Source organism: Prinia subflava, chromosome 5, assembly GCF_021018805.1.
Source record: "Prinia subflava isolate CZ2003 ecotype Zambia chromosome 5, Cam_Psub_1.2, whole genome shotgun sequence".
Taxonomy (NCBI): domain Eukaryota; kingdom Metazoa; phylum Chordata; class Aves; order Passeriformes; family Cisticolidae; genus Prinia; species Prinia subflava.
Window position 1 is genome coordinate 12,161,689 of NC_086251.1, and position 24,938 is coordinate 12,186,626.

Consider the following 24,938-nt stretch of genomic DNA (forward strand, 5'->3'; position numbering starts at 1 on the left):
GCACAGCACAGAGCTGGCACCAGTCTGGGGTGACAGGGCTGCTGTGTGGCTTGGCTGTGCATGGAAGAGGTGGCCTCTCTCCTCTCCTGGCTGAGGAAGCTTGTCTGTCCCTCAGGGGAAGTGGAGGAAGGAGAGGGATATTCTTGCCTTCTCCTTCAATGGAAATGCCAAACTGACTGTGGAGGTGTATTTGAATAGTAAGGTGGGATCAGCCAAATCAGCAAGTGCTTGTCTGTGCTAGAGACTTAATCCTGGATTTGGGAGATGCTCAGTGTGTGAGGCTCCCTTGGGTCTGTGAGAAGTTCTTGGTGTGGAGAGAGAAGTGGGAAGGAATATGACTGTTGGCTATTGTTAGAAAGAAAAGAGACTTATCAAGGGTATTGTGAGTAAAAGGTGTAACTGAGTATGACTTTAGCAGTTTGAGAGAGCTGGTGACTTGCAGTGTCTAACAAGCCACAGTCCTTGAAACAAACACAGCCAGCACTGATAGCGCAAACAGGCCAGTGTCCATCCCCTGCCCAACAGCTTGTCCTTCTCAGAGTGTGCTAATTGTGCTGTGATAAGATATGGATATAGCCTAAGCTTGGGGTTACTTGTTGGTTGTCCAACCCAGAAATTGCTACCAGCCATTCTCCCTATCTAAAGGACAGAAAAGGTGCTTGTTAAGCCACAGTAATTTGCTTTTTGATGTAGACTTGAACTGTGTTCATAAGCAGTCCCCAAAATTCAGCTGAGTCACAGCTAAGTCTGAAATTCTGGTGCCTCAGCTCTTAGTCTGAAATTGTGTCTCCCCTGCCAGCAACACAACAAAGAAAAGATTCTGTGTGCTATCATGAGAAAATGATTTGGGAAACAAAATAGCCCAGAGGAACATAAATCAACTGTGAGTGGCAAAGAAGCAATGTCATATTTTGCCTGTAACACCATAAAGGATCTCTTCAAGAGAAATTTGTCATTAAGAAATGTCTCAATATACTTGTATAACCTTGTATTACTACAAGAAGATCAAACACTGAAGGTTTTTTTTAATCTAGTGAATAAAAGGCATAGAGAGAACCAAAACCTTGGCAAATTCCAAATAATTTTTTAAAAGATGACAACCGTGGAAATAAAGAAGTGTTTTCCAGTAGAACAACAGCTAGAACATTATGCAGCATTCCTGTAAAACTGCACAGACCAAATGGAAAAGCTCAGCTCTCTGGAACTGCCCTAGAGTGTTAAAAGTGAAAATATTTTGAAAATCCAACTATGACTATTCTGTTGCTTTACTGTGTGTGCTTTGCACACCTTAAAGAAAATAAACCATCTGACCTTACTGCTTAATTCTCATAAACAAGAACAGTTGGATCATGTGTGGGTTGCACATTTCGAAAGGAAAAACTGGAGCAGACTTGGTTTCCCAGGGTAGGCCTTTCTTTTTTTTACTTTACTAAATGTACTTCTCATCAAATAATATCCCTTGAAAAGGTTCTGAACTGTATTTTAAAGATTTAGGCTGGGAGGTAAGGTAAAATTCATCACCTCTGAATTTTACCTTACAAATTCTGAAATTTCACTGAAGTGGAAGGTGTGTATGCATTCTAAATATCAATCTTTCCAGTTAGGGCAGAGACAGGGGCACTTTGTACAAGCAGGAGTTTGGTGATAACTGTGGGAGTGCTGCAGAGGGGTGTCCAGGAGGGATGGTAGCAGGAGGTTCTCTGGGCTGAAAGCTTGAAATGTCATGGGGATGAGATATTCCCCAAGGAAAGATTTCCTGAGGCTGAATTTGAAGAGCTCTGTGCAGACTCCTGAAGTGCAGAGCTGAGGTGCTGACAGGGGGGTGGTGACTTGTCATGGGATGCTGGCAGGGCAGAGCTGGGTGCTGCCACAGAACACCCCCACCACAGCTTCTCCCTGTGCTCTGTGCTGCCCTGCCCCAGGCAGCTCCCAGGAAAGCTCGGGAAGAGATTCCAGTGTCCTGGGCTGCAGCCTGAAGCCTCCCCTAGCGTGGGAATAGCATGCACAAGAGGATGCAGGGGCTGATTTACGTCACAGCACTGCATGTAAAACAACATGTTACAAAAGGGCATTTTATAGAAAGGAAAAAAAATATTCACTGAAGAGTAGAAGAATGTTTGTCTTCCTGCTTTTAGCTTAACATGGCTCTTTTTTTAGTTGCTTAGCTAAGATGACTGAATTTGTAGTAGGTGAAAATGCCAGGGAGTCATTGAAGAGATCTTGAGAAAGTGCTGGGAGTCTATACCGTGTTCCACAGCTCTTCCAAAACACACCACTGTGCTTGTTATGGTAGATGCTTGAGACCAAAATATGAGGCAATGGCAGCACCACTGCCTGCAATATATAAAACTATAAATTAGAGAAATGTATCATTTTACAAGAACCTTGTGTCAGGCAACATGTTATAAACCCATGCTGGGATTGTAAGATCTTAAAGGAAGTGTCAATTAAAACCAAACCAGCAGATTATTTGCAGTAAATCACAAGGATTTGTTCTTCCCCAACTTTTTCTCTCTTTGTCCCCTAGTGCTCAATTTTCTCATTCAGCAAACTTTGAAGGTAGATCACTGATAGGAACAAACAGATGAAACCGTTTATCTGGCCTTGGAACAATCCACAACTGAAGTAAAAATTCTCATGAAGGTTATTCTGGTGGAGGTCTGATGCCACCTAAAGTCTCCACCAAGCCTTGCAGTAGAAAAAATGAGCATCTCTCCCCAGAATTTTAAAGCAGTAACAGATCTGCAGTTATTGTTTATAGTTCTTTGTGGCTACATTAAGCACAGCAGAAGTTTGCAATGTGAGAAAATTAGTTCAGTCATGTTGGATCCAAATTTCTGTCATCTCAGCCTGTGAGAGAGAGATGTAGCTGTGATATGGAGAGCTTGTTTTTATTCCCCTGATGTTAAAACTCACTTGGTAGTGATGTTCCTTTATTTTTAACATGTGGAAACCATGTGACTGCAAAAGGGAATCAGATTCAGTAGATGGAATGACAACATATGCATGACATTTTCCATGATAATATCAAGCCTTAAAGTTTAGGAGATACCAATCTGTATTTTAGAGCTGAGCAGGATCAATACCTTTATCACTGAGGTTGGTTACTAAGCCCTTTCCAATGTATTATAATAAAAATATGCTCTTGTCAAAAAATACACAATCTTTGAAAAACGTGTTGCTTTCACTAGCTTTCCTTTGGAATAAGTATTGATGAGGGCTTTTTATATCTGATTTGATAGAGTTTTTCTTGGGGATTTTTAAAAAAATTTATTTTACTTTCTGTTTTCCTTTGTTCCTGCATTAGTGCTTGACTTAAGAATATCACTTTTATGCATTTTTACTGCTGATGTGGTCGTAACAGCCAAGATCTGAAGTTGCTTTTGGGTTTTAAGCATTGTTCAAAGTGGCTGCTTTTGAGTGTTATTTGGAACATTGAATCCTGACTTCTAGATCAAGCCATCTCCTGACTGCTATGAAACAAATGGGTTCTAGTTTGAAACAAACAGATTCTAGTTTTGTACCTTTAGTCTGAAGTCTGCTGTGAACTACCACACCTCACAGTACAGAGAGGGTAGGGACTGGAAGAGGACTAGGGCCTGTCTGAAGTCAGAAGTGACAGAGAGGCAGCACCTTGGGCACTTGTATTTCAACAGGTTGAGTTTCTCAGCAGGTGGCAGGTGTTGTGAACCAAGAAAAGCCTTTGCTAACTTGGCTGTTCCTCTCTCCCCAGCACCCTGTCTAGCTGCTCCCATGCTGTAGTGGCCCTGCTGTACCCCTTCTCCTGGCAGCACACCTTCATTCCTGTCCTGCCCTCGTCCATGATCGACATCGTGTGCTGCCCTACCCCCTTTCTGGTGGGACTGCTCTCCAGCTCTCTGCCCAAACTCAAGGACCTGCCTGTGGAGGAGGTAGGAGCTGGCACCACAATTGTTTGCCTGGAGTAAAGGTGGTCTATTCCAGGAGAGGGCTGCCACTGGGACATAAATCCTCATATTTAATTTTTAATCTGCCTCTTTGTTTCTTCTCTGCCTGGTTCTCATGGGCAACTGCCTCCTGGCAAAACTGCAGCAGTAGCTTTATTCTTTTCTTTTATTCTGGCCCTCTTCCATACCTGGCACCTTGTTAGAGACATGGTCAGAATATTTACCTGGTCACCAGTAAATAGGCTGTAAATATGCTGATTTGTTCTGAAACAAGAGGAAGCCATCTGCTATGACATCTCTTAATCCTTATGGAAGTGGTGCATGAAGCCACAGACTACACAGGAAACAAAACCTTTAACAATCTTAACTTCTAAGATTTTGTTCATACTATATTGGAAATCAAATAAGAGCTGTGCTTCACAAAAATACTCAAGAACACACTCTCTTCTCTCTTGCGCCTATTAGTTTCCTGTCATTTTTCTAAGGAATTTTCTTATGCTCACTTCCAAGGCCCTGTGTGCCTCCCATGTAAATCTCTGCTCTGTTTTTCTTCTGCTTTCCTAACATTGCTCTTTCACATCTTCCCTGCTCCATGTCTCAGCTTTGCTGCTTTGTTCTCATGAATATTTCACACACTTGCCCTTTGGAATCCCCACTGCGTCTGTACTGTTTTCTTTAAACCCCTCTGAAACACTTTTAAACTGCATGTTAACAAAAATTAGTAGTTATAACTTGCGTAAATTTAAGAAAAAAAACTCTTTTAGTTTTTTCTTTAATATATTAATCTGAGATCTGTTGTATCTGTGTTAAATTAGACTTTTAGCTGTAAAGAAAACCTTCATGTTGTTTCATAAAGCACACAACCTCTTGTTTCACAGTAGGAATTTGATTCATGTTGAGGCTTGTTCAGCAGATGATCTCTTGCTATTAAAAGCAATGAACAAATGAATGTATTGTGTATGTTCAGATACATTTCACTGCAGTGTTTTCTTTTCTGTAGGCTTTGATGGTTAACCTGGGATCTGATAGATTCATCAGACAGGTAAAGTACAGCTCAGAATGCTGCCATGCAGTCTAGCAAATTGTTTATTCCTACAGTATGATGGGGTTTCTTTGATCAGAGGGATATGGCAGGAATTGTGTGTGCAAAGGGAAAGCAATGAGGGGAAAAAAAGAGTTCTCATTTTCTGTTCCACCTGCAAATAAGAACTTCTCAGGTATGCAGAAGGGATCGAGGCTGTGACTGTCAGAAGGAAGCAAGAACTGTTTTCACAGTGGAAAGAAGACATACTAAGATAACAACATCACCTTAGCAAGAAAACTCACACTGTTGGCAGTGAAAAGGACCAAAAGCAAAGAAAATTCCTGAGTGAGAGCACAAAGGTGGAGAACAGTTTAATGTGACAGGAAAAGCGGGAGCCTTGTAAACAAGGAGATGAGGGATCACCATCTTCTGGTGGTCATGTGACACGAAGTAACTTCAACAATCTGCAGGCTGGATGAGGAAACTTCTGTGTTTGATTCCCTGGCTGGTGAACAGCCTGGCTGCAGAGCTAAGGCTCCTGTGCCTATTTGGCTTCTGCTGAACAGGCATAAAACAAGACGAAGAGAGCAACAGGGGCAAGAGCCAGAAAACAAGATAGACTACAAAACAGTAAAAACAACAAGCAGCTGCCTACACTCAACTACAGCAGCTTTGTGTACACCTAGCAAGGCTTCCACATGACGTGTATTTAGTTAAACACAACTATTTGGACTCTGTCATGTAAAGACCTGATTCCACATTTCTGTGTTTACCTCCTCTTTGGATTATCATTCCTTATTTAATCTTAATAAGTGTGACAAGAAATTGTGTTTCAAAATATTTTTTAGTTGCACAAACTAAAGTTAGTTTAGTTTGGATTCTCATTCTTTTATTTATGTAGCCACAACAGTAGCAGATTCAAATATTTTTCATCTGAATTCTAAACCTTCTGAAAGTGTTTGCTGCATAGATTATTGTGGCTTAAAGATTTTTTTTTTCCTCTATCAGATGGATGATGAAGACACACTATTACCTAGAAAACTGCAAGCTGCTCTGGAGCAGGCTCTAGAGAGAAAGAATGAACTGATAAATCAGGATTCAGATAGTGATTCAGATGATGGTAAGTTCATTTGGAAAGAGGGACTTGTGTAATAAACAAAAGCAGGTAGGGTTGTGACTTTTTATACAGGAGAAACAAAGATGGGTCTTACGGTCTCAAATACCTTTGGTGACATCAAAGGCTGTCTCTGAGCACACAGAAAATGAGACTGTTGGCACCAACCCACAGTGACACCTCATCCGTGATTTATTTTAATTTCTTTGTAAATGACATGGACTCCCGTAATTTAATTTCTTTGTAAATTACATGGACTCCCATGGATGCCTCTGAACCTTTGCTCAAACAGAGGTTTGCAGCTAACTTGGCCCCAACTCAATCCAGGTAATTCTCCAGGGTCAGAGCTGTGCCTGACTTTGAGTTGCTCTTGGCACTCGGTATTTTCAGGGGAGAGGAGCAGGTACCATCAGAAAAGAATTTTAGTCCAAGACGGGTTGGGTTGTCTCTGAAGGTTCGTATTTCTCTTCAGCAGTGATAAAAACAACCCAGGGTAAATTGAGATGCCTGTGGTTAAAAAGTATGAAAGAGGCCCCTGTTCAGTTTTGAAATTTATTTCTAGTCATATGTATTACAGATATAAGACTGTTTTACCATCTCAGAAATGATGAAAACCCAAATTCTAAAACCGACCCACTTTGATCAGTTTTTGGTTCAGGCTTATTATCCTCAGGGAGACATATTTTAATGCTGAGTCATTCAGAAGTTTCTGAGGAAAAATTGCTGAACAGTGAAAATAGAAAATTTGATTTTGATGAAACACTCATCAAATGTTTAATTTTCTGGGCTGTTTCCTGAGGATTTGTAATTCTCGCTGACTCTTGGTCATAGAACACAAATTTTGCAGACTGTCACCGTGGGTATGGCGCTGTCACCCTCTCTATGTGCATCCAGATGTGCCCGGAGCCGCTGCAACTCCTGCCAGTTGTTAGCACAGCATCAGGGAACCGGGAGATGCACAGCCTGGCCCCGTGGGGATAATGCTTACAGCTATGGTAGCAGCTGATTTTGGTGTCTTATTGCCGCCTTATTTTGCAGAATGTAACACCCTGAATGGATTAGTGTCTGAGGTTTTTATCCGATTCTTTGTGGAGACAGTTGGCCATTATTCCCTGTTCCTAACCCAGAATGAAAAAGGAGAGCGTGCCTTCCAAAGGGAGGCTTTCCGTAAATCTGTGGCCTCCAAGAGTATCCGTCGCTTCTTGGAAGTTTTCATGGAATCCCAAATGTTCGCTGGCTTCATCCAGGACAGAGAGCTGAGGAAATGCAGGGCTAAAGGTAAGGGTGAACGTCTCTGATGCGCCGCGGGTTTCCCTGCTCCGCTCGGCTCCCGCGGATGTCCGCCCCTCTGCGCTCCCGGGAAAGCGGAAACGCATCGCTGAAATGCTGCCCGGTTCCCCGGAAGGTGGCTGTGAGCAGCGGCTGCCGGGGCGGGATCGGCGCCGTGCGCGGGGGATGCGCGGTCCGCCGCACACGGCTCACCCGGTGCCTGTCCGTCCGCCGCAGGGCTGTTCGAGCAGAGGGTGGAACAGTACTTGGAGGAGCTCCCGGACACGGAACAAAGTGGAGTAAACAAGTTCCTGCGAGGCCTCGGTGAGGAACATCTTTAGAAGTATTTGTGAAATGAGTTTTCAGGGTGGTGATGAGTTTGGGTGTTTTTGTTTGCTTGTTTGTTTTTTAATTTGAAAAAACCGTACCCAAGGTGAAATGAGGTAGTCAAGTGGTTTCAGCGTGATAGGAATTACGAAAAAGAAAACAAACAAAGTTAAAGGTGATAAATCGAGATTTAATTATGGTTCTTTGTTAACACTTTCATTTTCACTGGGGGATGAGGGAACCAAACCATAATCGAGGAGTGGTACAGGAAGGTGTCGGAGCTGTCGGTGTTCTGTAACTCTTCCTGCTGGTGCTGGGTGAAAGAGTTACCCCACAGCAATTACTAATCTAAAAAAGTTAGACCTATTTGCTGTCACTTTTGATTGACTTCTGATATCTGCTAGAGACTGACGGTGTGCTTCCTTTAGGTAACAAAATGAAGTTCCTTCACAAGAAGAACTAGCCCCTTTCTGCTGAAACACCACCCCGAAGCCTGTTCATGGCACTGTGCGAGACCCCTGCGGCGTTCGAGTGCGGAGCGGGAGGAGAGCGGAGCGAGCTGGTGGCAGCTCCAGGCAATGACCGATGCTGTGTCACTGTGCCACGGGATGGCTCTCTGTGTCTTTGGGTAGAATTTGTACATAATGTGCTGTAAGCTTTTGTAACTGATTTTGTAATGAGCGAGAAAACTGTGGTAAATATTTGTATATTCCTGAGAGTACCAGGTGCTTGTTTTTTTCTTTACTATGGGTTGAGTTATGCTTGGTGCAAAAGCGAGCAGCTGATTATGTGCAGCTGACTGTTTGGGCAGAACCACTGACTCCAAGGGATGGTTGATGCCTGAACACTGTGGGGTGAATGAGCGCAAGTATGAGAGAGAGGTTGTACCCACAGCACAGGCACTTGTCTGTGTCTGTTTCCATGGAATTAATGTTAAAGAAGAAATAACAAAGTAACTTGATAATAAGGTACTTGGTTCACCTTACCAAACCTCCACCTGGTTTGAACTCTGGTCAGTAAACTCCTTCTAACTCATTCTGCACTAAAACTGCTAAGCCTGGAGAGCTCTCAGCTCTCTGACATGCCAGCTGCAGCGAGTAGGTACAGTACAGCCTTTCCTAATGTATGTATGGATGGATCCTAATAAACTCTGTAAATAGACCTCTTTGTTGAGATTCATTGCAAACCTCTGCACTTCCTCACGCGGAGCAGGTACAAACTCATCGACTTGCCTGTGATTTTTAAATGAATTTGTAATTAAAATGTAAAGTGGTTATTACGAACCTGTCTTTTGGTAGGTTTGCTATTTCATGACATGTAGTTTGGGGTTTCTTCAGTGTTTTTCATCAGGGCTAAGACAAGGCATTTTATACCCTTTTATAACATTTTATTCTAACAGAAGCATCTGTTAAAACATTTTTTCATGGGTTAGCAGTGAATTATTTTATCTTTGTATCACAGATACTGCTCCTGACCTATGGTATTTTCAGTTGGCTTTGTGCTGTGCATGGCGCTCAAGTGTCACAACTTCCTTGATCTGGAAACAGAACCCCTATTGAGGTTCTCTAAGTTTTCCCATAGTCTGAAGAAGAAAATATTTTAAAAAATAGAAAAATGCTTCAATATGTTGCAAATTTGACAGATAATAAAAACTAGCTAAAGCCTCTTACCTTTAAAGGAAACCCACCACCCTGTGGCTTTTGTAGTTCGCAGTGTGATTGCTGTAGTTAAACGGGCTTTGAGGCTTGCGCAGTTCCTAACCTGACAGTGGTTCTGGTGTGCTATCAGCCTCATAGAGCAATTCGAGGGGCTCTTCACGAAAAAGGTGAAGTCATTTCCTTTTTCAGTTACCTCCCTCACACTCGAAAATACACAAAAGCTTCTTAAGCTTATATGTGAAATGTCTGTGAAATACTGGGTGCTTTCGGTTCAGAGGAAATGTCACCACAACTGATAACTTCCATTAGTTTTACTCTAATATCCTCCAGGTTCCAGACTGATTCCTAGATGTAATTCTTCAGAGTGGGAGGAATGAGGTTACTTGTACAGGTGGCTTCTGGCCTTTTTATAAACAACATCTGCTAGTAAATGTGGGGGGAAATACATAATTCATCTTAAGAAGATGATGGATAAAACTTTATCAGGACATGCTGTGGAGTTACTGCAAAGGCAAGACAAAGCCATGGAATACTGATGTACGAGAATCTGGTGCTGTAAAACTCATCTCCTGTGCCAAAGCTGTTTTCTTCCATTTGCACTTTAAAAATTAAAGCAGAAAGCTTCTAAACATTGTGTTATCTGTCAACATGTTCCCACTTTTGTAATGTGCATCAGAGGATACTACGGGACAAGGTGAGATCATGCCCCAGAAAATCCGTAGGTGACTTTTTGATCCTCAGACTACAGCTGTGTAAAACAATTTTTGTTATCTGTAGGTCTGTGTTTGAAGGGATCAGATGAACAAAAACCAAGGACTGCATTATTTTCCCTACTAAATTAGTTGTTAAAACTAATCACGTTCCTCAACATGGAGCACTGTAAGTGCACCAGGAAAATTCTAAAGAAAAATAAATCCTGTGCTGAGGCCTGTGTTTAAAATTTTTGTAAAATTTTTTTAAAGTTTTGTTTAAAACCTTAACAGTATAAGATGCATTAAAAAAAAAAACCCTTAGAAACCAAGCTTTAAGTTACACTCCAGAAATTCACATTCCAGTATGGTAAATAATTGTGTTTCAGGACTTCGTGTTCATTTTCCCACGTTTACGGATGTTTAATAAAGTGACCAAACTTGCAAATTTTCCTAAATTCTGGTCAAAATGCTGCTTTTCCGTGGCGCGAAAAGCTAGAGAGCTGTGCCCTGCTGTGGGCAGGCCAGGCTCCACCCGCCCCCTCAGAGCTCCGCCCGCCGCTCCCGCCTCACGAAACCTCGCGAGATCTCAGCCCTGCCCCCGCTCTTTTGCCCGCTCTCGCGAGAGCCGCCCCCTCTCTCTGCCTCGCGCACGCCGACAAGATGGTGGGAGCTGCGTCCGGGCCGGGATGGGTTGGGATAGGGATGGGAATCGGGACCCGACCGGGACCTGATCGGGACCCCGCGGCCGCCGCCCCTTGCTCCCGTTGCGGGACGGGACTGTGGAGTATCGGAGGGTGGTGGGGAAGCGCGGCTCCGAGCCCGCTGCGGGCGGGAGAGGAGCGGGGAGGCCGGTCCGGTATGGCGCCCGGCTGCGCGGGCCCCGGGGCGGGCGCGGGGTTCTGCCGGCCCTCGCTGCCCGCCGCGCTCACGGCTGCTGTTCCCCTTCCCCGCAGCCTTCCAGGCTAAGGAAGACCCGGAAGCTGAGAGGACACGTCAGCCACGGCCACGGCCGCGTGGGTGAGTGGAGAAGCGGCCGCGGGTGCGCCGGGGCCTTCGGCGGCGCGGCCCCGCCGGGGCGGCCCCAGCGCGGAGGGGAAGCCGCTGCTCTTCCCGGATCCCATAAAAATGAGGCTGTGGGTGCAGGGGCCCGCCGGCACCGTGTGCAGTATCAAGCACTGCTGGAGGCCGCAGCGTGCGGGGGCAGCTGCCACGGTGATGGGCTGATCGAGGCTTGCACGCTTTAGACTGCCTGGATTTATAACTTCAGCAATGCTTCATAGTGCTGAAGTTCACATAACGTCAGTACTGGATATGTGACATCTTAAACTTACAGGGCACTGCAGTGTGCCTTTCAACTCTATCCATTTCAACCTCGTCACACCACAAGTTGAAATAATTCGTTTAATTGCTTTAAGTTGGCATTGAAAGTCTCTATTGTATGTAATATTAATGTAATAAGCTTAAATTTTTTCTTAGGTAAACACAGGAAGCATCCTGGAGGACGTGGTAATGCAGGTGGTCTGCACCATCACAGGATTAACTTTGATAAATAGTAAGCTAACGCTTTAAATACCTACTAGCAACATGCATGCTCTTGAAGTAGAAGCAACTGAATTTTATATGTGAATAAACAAAGATTCCTGCAATTCTATGTATTTTTCCTTTAATGGGAAGTGTAGCATTATAGCTGCTCTTGTCCTCACCCTAAAATCAAAGGCCTTTTCACTTGGCATCTTGGGAGAGTTGAGTGTAGTATTAGGTAAAGTTGACCAAATTTGCCTGTTACAGTGTGGTCCGTGCTTAACAGTGCACACAGAGCAAATTCAGAATGTGATGTTGAATCCAAACTGCCTCCTGTTGGCTGCCTCGGGTAAAGTGAGGGACGTTGTGTGATTCCCGAGACTATAGAGTCACATCTGGGCCCTGCCTGTGGCCCTGGTGTGCTGGAGTCCTCGGACAGGAACCACTAACCTCTATTCACTGGCTGTGCCCTTCCTGGCTCAGCCAGTCACCGGGTTAGTGACAGCAGCCCTCCCTGGCTCCACGGAGCTGGGGCATTCCCTGGAAATGCAGACTCGGCCGTGAGGGGGATTGAGTTGTGAGTTCAAGGGAGAAGAAACACTTACAGAGAATGTAATTGTTCCTTGGTTCAGATGCTAATCATTACTACACCTAGGTTCTACACATACTAATATGAAAAAATACGTAGTGTGACATTTTGGATACTTTGATGTCATAAGATGCTTGTTTCAGTGTCAGAGTTCTGCTTATTCGGGATGAATTTAAAATGTGATCTAATGAGGGATGTTTTTTCCACAGTCACCCTGGTTACTTTGGGAAGGTAGGCATGAGGCACTATCACTTGAAGAGAAACCAGAAGTTCTGTCCCACTGTCAACTTGGACAAGCTGTGGACACTGGTCAGTGAACAGACGAGGCTCAACTACGCCAAGAGCGAGGCCGGACTGGCCCCGGTCATTGATGTTGTGCGCTCGGTGAGTTCCTGCTCGGGCTCAGCCCTGCATTCCTGCTCTCCCGTGAGTGCCTGAGCTCTGCCTGTCCCACTGGGGAAACGCTGAACTGCAAATGAGGTCCAGTGCTTGAGTGCACAGAGGTTCAGGAGACAGATGCCCTGGGCTGTGAGTAGTTACAGAAAGCGCTTTGGCTGTTACATTTTTCCCTGTAAGATACTTTTCCTCATACTGGTGTGTGTTTGTGGACAGGCACTGCCCTCCTTTGGGTAGGTGGTGAAAGATGGCTAGTTTGAAATGTTCCTGAAGGAACAAAACCATGATGGAACTGTCTCACAGCATGTCCACCCTCGAGACTAGAGTCACATCTCCACATGTTTGGTTGTCTAGGTGTGCTACAGTTCTCGGACAGAAACATCTGATCCATATTCACTGGCTGTGATGTCCTGTGTCTCAGCCAGCCACCGAATCAGGGACACTGCTCTGCCACGTGCTGATGTTCTGCCTCCCAAATCAAACTGCTGTCTTGGCCACCTAGGGCCCACTTATCACCTGCAGTTACTTCAGCAGCTGTTTTGTTAGTCTTCATGTCATGATTGTCATTTTAATGTAATGAATTGACTGGATGAGCTCATTTTTTGTTTTTTAACTGGTGTGTGCTAACTGACTTGAATGTAGAGCCAGCAAGCTCATTACAAACACTGAACTTCTTTTTGGAATCTTTCTAGGGCTACTACAAAGTGCTGGGCAAGGGAAAGCTGCCCAAGCAGCCCGTCATTGTGAAAGCAAAGTTCTTCAGTAGAAGAGCAGAGGAGAAGATCAAAGAAGTTGGTGGTGCCTGTGTGCTTGTGGCATAAAAGTTTTTGTTTTATTCAAATTTTGTGAATAAACAATACATAAACAAGCTGATACACAGATGCTTGAGTTGTTCAGATTTTTCTTTCCTGACTTGTCCAGACACAGTTCACACTTTATTCTTGCCTGCATAATTTTTGATCAGTGGTTGGACTGCTCCTCACTTCATTTTGAAATTGCCTGATTACAGTGTTCAGTACCTGCCATATGCAGGTATCTCATTGTTTTGTCTTTATTGGGTGGCAGAATTAGGTTCTGTATTTGTGCTGCTCTTCTGCTAGTGATCTTTTCTACAGCTGTCTGAAAAGAGGACTTTACGTGCTTTTGGTGGGGATTCTTAAAAACTAGAATGACATCATGGGGAAATCTGTGGAGATGGTGCCCTGGCCTGTGGGAACAGAACAGCAGGAGTGTGGACAAAGAAATGCAAAGTAACAGTAGTGCACAGTAACTGTTAATTAACAGTAACTGTTAATTAACATTTGCAACCTCTGCCCTCCCCAGGCTGGGTACCCCATTCCTGCAGTTCCCACCTGTGGAACGGAGTTGGTGCCAGCTATCCTCAACCTTCCTTACAGCTGGCAAAGCTATGGCACAGCTCCAGAACTGCTCTGTGTGAAGTTCTGATGGATTTGGTTTAAAATGACTGCTTGAAATGGTCCTTGCTTGGTTGTAACATCAGATTAGGACTTCTGGTGTCTGCAAGGCTTGACCCTGCATGCCAAAGCAGGATTTAATGGTAAAAAAATCAAATAACTAAAGCCAGTGAGCTGGTTCTTAGGTGTCAGACCAAAAGCCTATAAACACTGTCACTTATTGTATGCTCGCTGCCAAAGTTCATGCAAATTACCTTCTAATACCTGTGATGGAGTCCTAGTTAATCAACTTCTAGCCTAGTGTTTGGCAATTAAATTTAGAGGGCTTTTAGGGTGAGGTTGATGTGCATTCCATTTATAAAGTAGTTCATCTCAGCCAATGGTACTGCTGCTTTTGAGTAGCTATGACAGCTATAAATGGACAGTTTGTTCCAAAGTACAGAGGAGTTTGGGAACTGTCTCACTGGCTACTGGCACTGCTATTTGCCAGTACGTGCTGCTGGGTGTATCTCCATCCACCACTGGCCCCAGCCATGGAGCCAGCTCTATCCAGTGACCAGTGCACCCTCCAGCCACGAGCGGCCAGTGTCTCCAGCAGAATGTGTGGGCAATGGTGTCCAAGGCTTTACTGCAGTCCAGCTGGACAGACACCAGCTCTACAGCCTTTCCCTCGTCCAGGTGGGTCACCTTGTTGGAGAAGGACATCGAGCTGGCCAAGCAGGGCCTTCCTTCCATAAACCCACACTGACTGGGTCTGATGCCCCGCTTATTGCACAAGTGTCACTTGGTGCTGGAGATGATCTGCACTATGACCTTCCTCAGCACCAAAGTCAGGCCTGTAATTCCCTGGATTCTCTTCCTGGGCCTTCTTGTAGCCCTCTTCCAGCTGCCTGACAACTACTTTGTATACCTGCCTCAGAACAAAAATTTACACACACTTTTTTCACTCTTACTCTTCCCCTTTCCTACCAAAAAAAAAAAAATCAGTGTTGTATGTTGTTCAAAAGGCATAAAGTGAAATTTACCATAACCTGCTTCTGCTCATCCAGCCCCAGAGTTGGCTTTTAAGGTGACAGAGCATTTCCCAGTATTGGGCTTTGTTTGCACTTATTCTCTGTGCTTGGATGCTTTGGGCTGTGGTTTCTCCGTGTCAACAATGTGGTAGTTCAAGACCTCAACTTCCTACTGCAGACACTGTATGTTTTTGTAGGTGCAACTTTGTCATCTTAGCAACAGGAACTGCAAGAAATGACAGAGATGAAGTGAGCTGAGAGGCTGTGCTGCTTTAGGGACCTTTGCCTCTGATAGATGGTTGATGAAGATGCACTGTAAAAAGTGAGCTCATGTAATAGGCACTGATAAAATGTTAATTAAACCACAGGTACAACTGGCACAGCTGATTTCCAAAGGGACCTCTGGTTTTGGAATTGGAATCTGAAGTTTTAGTGGTAGGTTTGAATTTATCTAAGTCATTTGTCAGTCAAGTCGGGGGGTATCTACCTAGTTGAATCATTCTTGGATATGAAATAGGATGCAGACTTTACCATAGGGTCCGTTTTCTTCTAAAATATTTTAAATACTGATAACTTCAGGACACAATGCTTAAAAAACTACTGGTTATTAATTTCTGAGACATTCATAGTTTTTGTGCATTGCAGAATGAAAAACCCAGATCTGCTTCGTAGCCATTTCCACTGGAAACTACCAGAAGACAAAATCCCTCAGGAGAGTAGATAGCCCTAAGATTAGAGCTGCTGCTTTTCTGTGCTGGGGAAATAATTTCTGGAGATTGTAGCTTCAATTACATCTTGCTGCTAGCAGGGCCAGCATGCCAGGGCAGTCAGCAGCTCCATGGGACTCTGGTCTCAGGAGAATGGAAGAGTGACTCCAGAGGAAATGAGTCTTTATCTGCTTTTTCTCCTCTGATACAACTTGCAGGAGCTGCCCTTTGCAGTCTGTGTCTGATCAACATCTCTGACAATATCAGAACTGTGGATGAAATATGAGCTGCAAAACTCTGTTGACCTTAGGGATCTTCGGCTGATGGGTGGAACACTGGGAAGCTCAGGTTTGGTCTATAATCTAATCTGTGGTCATCTTGATAGCTAAAATTTGATTACTGCAAAATGCATTTTCTATAAAGAAAATTGTCAGAAGATGCTGTACATTTTTCAAGGCAGCTTTCTAACATGCATTGTTGAAAATCATTTCAGCTGAAAATCAGGATGTATTCATCAGGGTATTGTTTTCTGTACCTGAAAACTGTAAAATATTTGAGTGAAACTGTAAAAGCAGTCAGAGAATCTCATCATTTTAATTGCAGAGTTTCTGCTTCTAGCAGGAAATGTACAGCGTGTGACAATTCAGCTTTGTAAGGAGATCAATAGAACAGATTAGTTCAGTTTTTACCGAGGTTGCAAATACTAGAGAGATAGTGGGATCATGGTTTGTAAACCTTAAACCACACTTTCCTGCACAACAGTCTGCAAATATATTCTCCTCTGTAAAGCAGATATGTGATTTTCAGCTGCAAGGAACTTCTTTTTTCACAGGAACTACATGAATGTTGTTTACTTGATCGTGCATCCCATGTTGCCCTCTGGTTTGTGCTTGAGTGATCAACTGTTTTGTGAAGCAGGGCTTGTCATGAGCCATTGTGTGACTCTTCATGTGTTTGGGGCCAGACTTCAGCCAGAAATGGAGACCCCAGATCTGTTAAGGAATTGTGTGGTGTGCAAATGCGAGCTGTGGAGAAGGGAACCCAGAATGCTCCCCTGCCTCCATTCCTTCTGCAAGGACTGCCTTCCAGATTTGGTTCAAGGATATTGCTGTATTCCCACTGAGTATGAAGTTCTCTATGAAGGTAATATTCAAAAATCTGTGGCTTGTGCTCTTTGCAATGCAGTATTATAAAAAGAGATGGACTGAGAAGTACTTTTTGAAGCCTATTCTTCTACAGCACTACTTTAAATTGATAAACTAGGAGAATAAAGATTTGTGTGAGCAGAGAGTGGATTGGGAACAAGCCACCTTTTATGTTATGTTTTTCATACAACAGCAGTGTTTTGAAGAGAAATGATACAGGCAACATTTGAACATTTTTTCAGAATGGGCTGAATGTTTCACTTACCAAGTTGATATTATGAGTATTTTATTTTCTTAGCTTAATAAATGAGTAAATGCTACAAGATAGCTTCCAGAGTAAATTATTTTTGCAATCTTTTTGACGTGCTGGTACTGGTTGTGGTGATAGTTTTGTTCTTCCTTCACACCCTCCTTCAGTGCCTCACCACCAACACAAAAACAGCCAGTTCTTTGTTTCTAACAGAAGTAATAATAATTGTTATTACAGTATGTGTATTCTGGTGCACTGAAACTCTAATCTCATCATGAGTGTTGTTTCTCTCTGCCTTAACCCTTGTGTCTGTAACTCACCCTAACAAGCTGAGTAAACTAGTGAGGATAAGAAGCATTTTTGGGCTGTGCCTTTTAAAATCTTGAAGTTATTTGTACAGTTTTCAGTTGTTGTAGAGTTTTTTCTGTGTTAATAGAAAATGTGTTACTTTCTTTTTGAAATAAAAACTAGATAACAGATTATAGTAATTTTAAGTGGAATAGTCTTAATTGCTGTGGGGGAAGCATTCCAGACTCATTACTAATTTATAAGAAGAGCAAAGGCATGTAGGTAACTTGTATTTTCACAGGCTTTGAACTTTAGTTGAGTAGGAGGCATTATCTATTATCTCTTCTGTAGCAGATTTTAGAAACATGTAGGCAAAGAAGATACCTTCCTTGAGGTGAGGGTGATCAGAATTGATGAGATGATGTAAACTAGACTAGTTCAGGTTTGAGAACAAATGGAATCAGTGTTAAGAGGTCACTGTTGGCAGTCAAAACTCAAATGCTAAAGGAAAAGGCAAAGAAAAAAGCTATTCATGTGTATGGTACAGACAGAAAAAGATATGAAGATAAGAGAAGGAGAGAAAGAGGCAGTAATTGCAAATAATGTCTCCTTAAAAAATTTCATGCTTAGTCATAGTTTGCCTCGAGTATGAGGGACCTCGCTGTAATAAAAGACTGTTGAAAAAAGCACTCCATTACTTTTTTATGTATCCTCATTTGACCTCTCAGCCATTTCTCTCCTCCTTTCTGTTTCCCAAGTGGAAAAGTGAATTTCTACCATTTGCTCATCTTGGATGAAGTGCAGCTACAGGTTCTCATGGGCTGTGAAAATACTGGATATTTCTTTAAGGTGGAGTAGGAATTATTTGTCTGTAGCAAAATGGAAAAAATACTATATTTTTTTTTCTTTTCTGTATTCCTGAAGTTTCTCTGTTTACTTCTTCATTCTTGTGTAGATAGGGAACTTGTGTAGGAAAGAGCAAGATGACCCAGTAAATGAAGTGAGGCACCAGGTGCAGAGACTCAGTTAATCTATGAGCAAGGAAAGCAGCAAGACCAAACCACCTGTGTCTCTTAATTAAGCCAATGACTGAAACTGTAGCCACTATAGGTCAGGCAGGATAAATCTGTGAACTCTTCTACTGCTATGATGTTAAATGTTGCTTGTCTTATCTGCACTGATTGCTGAGTTATGGGCAGTACAATTCCAGTTTTCAGTGTCATCTTTAAGTTTGTATGCAGGTGTCAGTGGTAAACTGTAAGTACAAGTGCTAAACCAATTTAGATGAGTAAATCTAAAATATTGCCTGTAAGAAAAATGTGTTCCTTACTCACTATGAATTCCTCAAGCAAAATGTAAGGATGGAAACAATGCATGTATTTGCAAGAGAAGTTATTCTGATATTTGTCACAAAAATAATATTTGAATGTGCAGGTTTCTGTATATTTTACTACAAGTAGTACTCTGCTAACATAAAACTCTTCTCTAGTTTGTTGTTTTGTATTTAAGTTGCTGAGAAGCTGGAGGTAAGTGCTCCTGACATTTGATGGGAGTTGGTGTGGGATATATTATTCCTGTGTGTGTTTGAGGTGACTCATGAATAAAAGCTCTGAGGTAGCAGCTAGAGCTCCTGTGGAAAAGCTGCATCACCATCAGAATTGATCCATAGCTGTGAGAACTGAGAGTTTGGGAGTAATTTGAGTGGAAAAAGGAATTTATCCTTGTGAGTTTGGCTCCTACATATGCTTTTTCCATGAAGGGAACTTTGAGCGTCTCAGTCTTTCTTTTCTATTTTTTTTTTCAGGCCAGTGTGCCTTTCCTATTTTTATTCCTTGTCTTCCTGTAACAGAGAATCCACATTCTCCTCCTCTGCAGATCTGCATGTTATGTGTTTCCAGTCTGTTTACTGCATGGGAAAGAATAATTTTCAGGAGAGGGCTTGAGTAAGAAAAAGAGAATATTCTCATATCTCTTGAGATGGAAATGTCTTGGGTGAGGACTTTCTCGGGCTCCTGCCTGCATGAGTTACCACTTGTGGTGCAATGTTGGTTCTTGTGTCCTTGAGTCTACCTCTTTCTTATGAAGTTCTAAATACATTTAAACCCAGATTCACCCAGGTTCCTGTGTTTATCCCTCCTCCCTGAACTGGAAGTGGATGCCAAAATAAATTACCCCTCATCTGCGAACTTTCCTCTCTGTAGGATGTACAGTGACATAAATTGATTTAGTGCTTTAAATATCAGCAAGACACTAATTCCAAAAGTAGTCAAATGGGGACCAGTGGGGGTGCATTGTTGGGAGAAGTTAATGTTTTTGCAAGACTGTCTCAGCTAAAGGGTTTGTTGAATGTTTTTTCCTTAAAGAAAAGAAAAATCACAGGTAGTTGCTGCTCACAGTTAGGACCCCTGAGAACAAGGCAGATCAGAAAAGATGTACTGAAACACTGCGCAGAGTTCTGCTAACTGATATAAGCCCTGGAATTCTTAACATTTTGTGGCCAAATTGTGTAATTAGCCTAACCTGTAATGTAAAATATTATTAGTAGTTACTCAGCTTTGTAAATTGCTTTGTGAAGTAGTGGATTTAATTGTAGTATGTTTTTGTATTGAGCTTGTGTGTTGAGCTATTGTTTTCTGCAATTTCATTTTAATTTTTTTTTTCCCTTTTGTATTCCTCTGGGTTAAAAAAACTCCTGGAAAATGGTGGTGTCATTTCTACCAATGTTCTCAGCATGACTCAAATGCTGTCCATGCTGCTGTTGTGTTGACTTAATGCCAAGAAATGTAATAGGGTTATGTATTAGAGAAATGCAAACAGATTGGGTAAAACCAAGAGAAAAACCAAACTTTTAAAGAGAGCAAATGTGGCTTCAACTATTGACAGATGTCCACTTGCTGCATTTTATTATTTCCTGCTGAAAATAAACAATTTTCTTCAGCTTATATGGTAGGTGCTATACATACATTACATACATACATACATATATATATATGTATATCACTGTGGATCCTCAATTGTGAACACTTGTTAGTGAGGCACATCCAAAAATCACCAAGGTGTTGGTCAGAGAGATCATCAGAGGGGGGTTTATTTCAGGAAAATGATTGAGCTTTAGGACTGCTTTGGCTCTAGGCTCATTTTCAGTATGAGGTTTTGGCATAGGAAGTGTGGAACACCGGTTTCAGGAGACTCCATGTGTCAACACACAGTACCATAGCTTGTGCTCAGCCTGTATTTAAATAAGTAAAAATAAACAGACAAACACAGAACATCTATAGAGTTCTTTAAACCACAATATGTTGACAGTGAAGCAGTTTAGCTGCCTTGGTAGAGCTGTGGTATCTCCAGGATACTCAGTAACCTTGTTTTGATGCATTCATTTAAGGCAAGTGATGCAATGCAATGATCTATTAATTCTGAGGGAGAACACCCTTTTGCTTTAATTAAAGCCACTTAGAACCAAGTGTATGTTTTACCTCTAAAAAGGTAAAAAGTAGAAAGATTATTCTGAAGAGAGAAGCTGTTCATAATGTATATATGTAATCAACTTAAAATGGGTTTAAAGTTAGTGAGCCCTTTGCGCTGTGCTGTTTGGCTGCCAGATCCAAAAGGCAAGTGAAACCATGAGGGGTTTAGTTATGTGAAACTGTAGAGAATGGGAGGTTGTCTTCAGAGCTGTTTCCTATAACCTATAATTGGGTCTTCAAGGAAATGTAAATTATGCCTGCAGCTTGAGCTGTAGTTAATGCTCTCTGAGAATAATTATTCTGATGGTTGTTGGAGGAAAGAAGGCAGAGAAATAGGTGCAACATGTGGACAGCAAGTACAAATATTATGTGTGTAGTAGCTCCACAGTTTGTTTCTTTATCCTAATCGATCCTCTTGATAATAAGTAGTAAATTATCTGCATTGATTTATTTCTGAGACAATTAGCTTGAGGGTTCTTTCTATTTAACCCTGACCAGACTGGAAGACCTTGAAACAAAACTGAGCTGTGGCTTTTCATGTACTTGGTGTCCATGGGTGACAGAGAGGTTTCGGTTGGCACTTAAGAGATGATCTCTGTAAATGATTCATAGCTCTGTCACTTACAAATTAGACTGCTGTAGTATAGGCAGGATAAAAAACCTTGAAACAACTCAGAAATTCTAGTTCTTTCTTGATTTGTACTTTTACAAGGGGACACTCTCTCTAAGTGTTACTATGTACAGTGCAGTGTGGCAGCTTCCATTAACAGAGAAAATGTTGTAGGATGTGAGACATGTGACCTGTGGGGAGCTGGGGCTTGAACAGGATAAGGCAGAACCTTCTTGTTTTCCTGAGAGCTAGTTTTGGACATCCCAGGTGAGGAGTTGGAGTGTCCAGACTGGGCATCTCTGTCTGACTAATGGATCCACTGCCTCTGAAATTCCATTTTTCCCCAACCCTCTGTCGAGTTACTCTAGCTGATGGGAGTGTGAGAATGGAAATAAACATGGTGGCTGCTGAAAAAGGGCTGCAAACTGATTCAGCCAAGTAAACATCTGCTGCTTAAGCTTTTCAGGGCTCAGAGGTGCCTGTATATAAACAGTCACACACAGAGTTATGCATCTCTTTCTGGTGCTGGTGCCTTTTGTGGTGATGTTCAGGTGCACAGGCCTGCTGGGGATGGGGCTGAAAGGAGTAGTTGGGCCCTGGAAGGGTTTTGGTGTAGGATTGTTCCTCCACATCCTCATGTGCTGACACTTTGTAGGAGTTGTTCAAGGCAATGTGCTCTCCAGAGATTCTTCAGTAGCTGATAAATACACTGAGAGTATCTTATATATGGTTGAACCTCCATATAATTCTGAAGCAGGGCTTTACTCTGTGTATCACAGTGAAACAGGACTTAAATCCAGCATTAGGATCCTTGCTAGCCTTTCTAAATTGATGGTCATCTCTTTAGCAGTGAAATGAGGTGTCATAAATAACGATTTCAAGTGCTAAACAGCAGGAGGCACTGAACTTCTAAAAGGTAATTTATGCAAATGTTCCCACCAGTTTAATTTCCATGCAAAAATAGAATGTCTCAACATCTCTGTCAGCTTTTTGCTAGTTCTAGAAGTTTTGATATCAATACTGGCCTCCCTTTAGGCATCACAATTGTACCTGATCTCCTAATACGTAAACTGTTGTTTGAGTCCTTGTTGAGTTGCTGTTTAAATCCAGAAATTGCATCATTCTCCTACGTACAAACACTGAATCTCCAGGGCTTCTGACTACCCTTCCCTTCACCCACAGTGCTCTAATAATGATATATTTAAATGATCTGTCTGAAAAGTGCAGGTTCTTAAAACCGATTAGCAGTGTTGTTTGGAGGCAATGGTAAGGTAGGAAGGCAAGAAAAATATTTAGGTTATGGTCTGCAAAAAGTACTGTGGGAGAAAATGGCATTGTAAGACCCGCTGCTGCCTGGATTTGGAAAAGCTCCTCTCTTTCCTTCTGCTCCAGTCTGAGGATTGAGTGAAGACCCAGGCAAGAAAGGAAGTAGGACACTGCTGTTTATTTTGTCTCTGGGATTTTTATTTAGGAAAAATATGATCAGGCAAGCTTTCAGAGGCCTGAATGAATCCTAGAGGCAAGGGCAAGAAAGAAGGCAAGAGGAAAAAACCTCTGCACCTTGTAGGGACTCAGTACACCTTTCTTCCCTGCTGATTTGCCAGAATTCCTGGCCAAAGAAGAGGGAGCAGCCCCAGGGAGAGGTGTAGTGACTTCAGCCTCACCACAGCACTGCCTGATCCTGAGGAACCCCTGTGTGTGCCGTTCTTACCTCCCACCTGGCCCCAAAACAGGTGACTCTGTGGGAAGCTCCCTGGCTCTTTATCCACAGCACAGGTAAGGGGTTTCCAGGAAGATCTGCCTTGCTGGTGGCTTCCACTCTGAGCATGAGCAGAGCATGATGCTGCTTGTGGCTGTTTTAAATATGTATGCAATTATTTGCTTAATTTCAGGTCAATTGCTCCACAGTCCGTTTTGTAGTGTATTTATTATGCCAAGCTAACTTTTGATTCTTTGGGGAATTCATATTGAAAAAGATGGGGCATTTCCATAGAACACAGATTTTCATTAAGTGGAAAAGATATCAAATAAACCTAAGTAGCTGAACAAGTGCAATCTCCAAAGCCATCATGCTCGGGCAATCCCTCTTTTAGCAAGATGCAAATCTGGCTCCTGTGCTTTTAATAAAGTTTTACATATAGGATTCAGTATTAGGTGTTTTTGATTAGCTCACCTGTCAGTAGGAAATTACTTCCAATACTCTATTGCTGTCATGTCCCCATTATTTTTCCTCTTAGCTGCTCTTTAAAAATTTTTAATTTTTTTTTTAATTAAGGTGATGGCTCTGGATGCCTTCTGTTCATCTCAAGGGAGTTTTAGATTTGAAATAATTATAATTTACAGTTTCTTGGATATTTAAGACACACTGACATTTACTCAATGAAAGCTGTACTTGCTGGTCTAAAACAGCTCTGACCTGTGCAACTTGCTCCATGTGTATCTCTAGAACAACACTGATTTTAGTAACATAACTTGGATCTAAAACCTGGCAACAAATTATGCTGTGCCATCCAGGGCATCACTTCTAGATATCCCTTAATATTAATCAGCAGTAGTGTCATTTATCTTCAAACTGTTGATTGTGTTTCTCAGCACATATATAAGGGAGGCTTTTGTGCAGAACTGAAAACCATGCATGATTTATGTTTTCTAAGTATGAAAATTATTGGAGTTTTTATTTTTTTAAATTAAAAAACGCTATAAAAATTGTCTTGCTCATTATCAAACTAAATGCATTCTAACTGCACTGTATGCGATACTTCACTGGTTTGTAACAAATTAGCAGAATTTAAAGCTCACATGAACATGCCTGAGGCCATAAGCATTTCATGAAGTATCATTCAATTGGTTTAATTTGGTTTAACATTCTGCACTAACAGAATAGTGTTGGAACATATTAAAATAGTAACTTCAGTAGTAACCATTTTTACCTGTGTACTGTGTCAGTAGAAGTTGTCCTTGCTGGGACAAAGCCCCATGCCTTTGTTTCCCAGTAAGCAACTGTTCTCAGAAATGCTTTGTGTGTGCTCACCCATATGGCACATAAATGAGAGAGAGACTGCCAGAGCCATGGGTTTCTCACTTCACAGAGTCACCTGTTGGCCCTTTTGGTCCATTTGCAGAGTATTATGTAGCCTCAGTGGGGAGGTTTTCTCTCAGTGTTAGTCAGATCAAGAGCTGGCAATGCTGTTGTGGGAGGAAGAAACTGGTTCCAGGTCTCCAAGGGCCCAAGGTGGCTCTGTGAAGTCAGGAGCTGGTTTCCTATTGACTGCACTGAGAATTAGAGCCTGTCCCCTGAGACTTAATTGAGAAGCTGCTTGCAGAGTGTGTATCTTGCTTCCTAGCTTATCAGTCAGAATATATCCATCTTTTTATTCCTTCTGCTGTGCCACTTCATGCAGAGCTGGCAGGGGAACTGCCAGTTTCATGTCCTGGGAATTAGTGCTGCAGTGCACCAGTGCTTGTAGTGAGTTCCACTCACAAGGAGCAGGAGGCACCGGCAGTGTCACAGCCTGTCTGACCTCCTG

General features: G+C 42.5%; 3 protein-coding genes and 2 non-coding genes across 8 annotated transcripts in view; all 5 read left to right on the forward strand.

The window, feature by feature from the left end:
• The window catches only part of DENND2B (DENN domain containing 2B), a 151,104-nt gene extending 142,283 nt beyond the window's left edge, over positions 1–8,821 (forward strand). For all 4 annotated transcript variants that reach the window (XM_063398042.1, XM_063398043.1, XM_063398041.1 and 1 more), the window contains 6 exons: positions 3,734–3,911; positions 4,927–4,968; positions 5,959–6,070; positions 7,103–7,342; positions 7,571–7,657; positions 8,089–8,821. In XM_063398042.1, coding sequence (XP_063254112.1) covers positions 3,734–3,911; positions 4,927–4,968; positions 5,959–6,070; positions 7,103–7,342; positions 7,571–7,657; positions 8,089–8,123 — 694 coding nt within the window. In that variant the 3' untranslated portion in view covers positions 8,124–8,821. The remainder of the gene's footprint in view (positions 1–3,733; positions 3,912–4,926; positions 4,969–5,958; positions 6,071–7,102; positions 7,343–7,570; positions 7,658–8,088) is intronic.
• A 1,760-nt stretch (positions 8,822–10,581) lies between these two features.
• Positions 10,582–13,397, forward strand: RPL27A (ribosomal protein L27a). The gene is made up of 5 exons (XM_063398046.1): positions 10,582–10,673; positions 10,964–11,027; positions 11,487–11,562; positions 12,330–12,504; positions 13,209–13,397. Exons 1-5 carry the CDS (start codon positions 10,671–10,673, stop codon positions 13,335–13,337), a joined length of 447 nt encoding a protein of 148 aa, XP_063254116.1. The 5' UTR covers positions 10,582–10,670; the 3' UTR covers positions 13,338–13,397.
• On the forward strand, positions 11,906–12,038 carry LOC134551785 (small nucleolar RNA SNORA3/SNORA45 family). Its single transcript, XR_010080685.1, has one exon. It is a non-coding gene; the product is annotated as a small nucleolar RNA SNORA3/SNORA45 family (small nucleolar RNA).
• On the forward strand, positions 12,830–12,961 carry LOC134551786 (small nucleolar RNA SNORA3/SNORA45 family). The gene has a single exon (XR_010080686.1). It is a non-coding gene; the product is annotated as a small nucleolar RNA SNORA3/SNORA45 family (small nucleolar RNA).
• A 136-nt stretch (positions 13,398–13,533) lies between the features above and the next one.
• The window catches only part of TRIM66 (tripartite motif containing 66), a 50,556-nt gene continuing 39,151 nt past the window's right edge, over positions 13,534–24,938 (forward strand). The window contains exon 1 of the mRNA XM_063398045.1: positions 13,534–16,794. Coding sequence (XP_063254115.1) covers positions 16,491–16,794 — 304 coding nt within the window. The 5' untranslated portion in view covers positions 13,534–16,490. The remainder of the gene's footprint in view (positions 16,795–24,938) is intronic.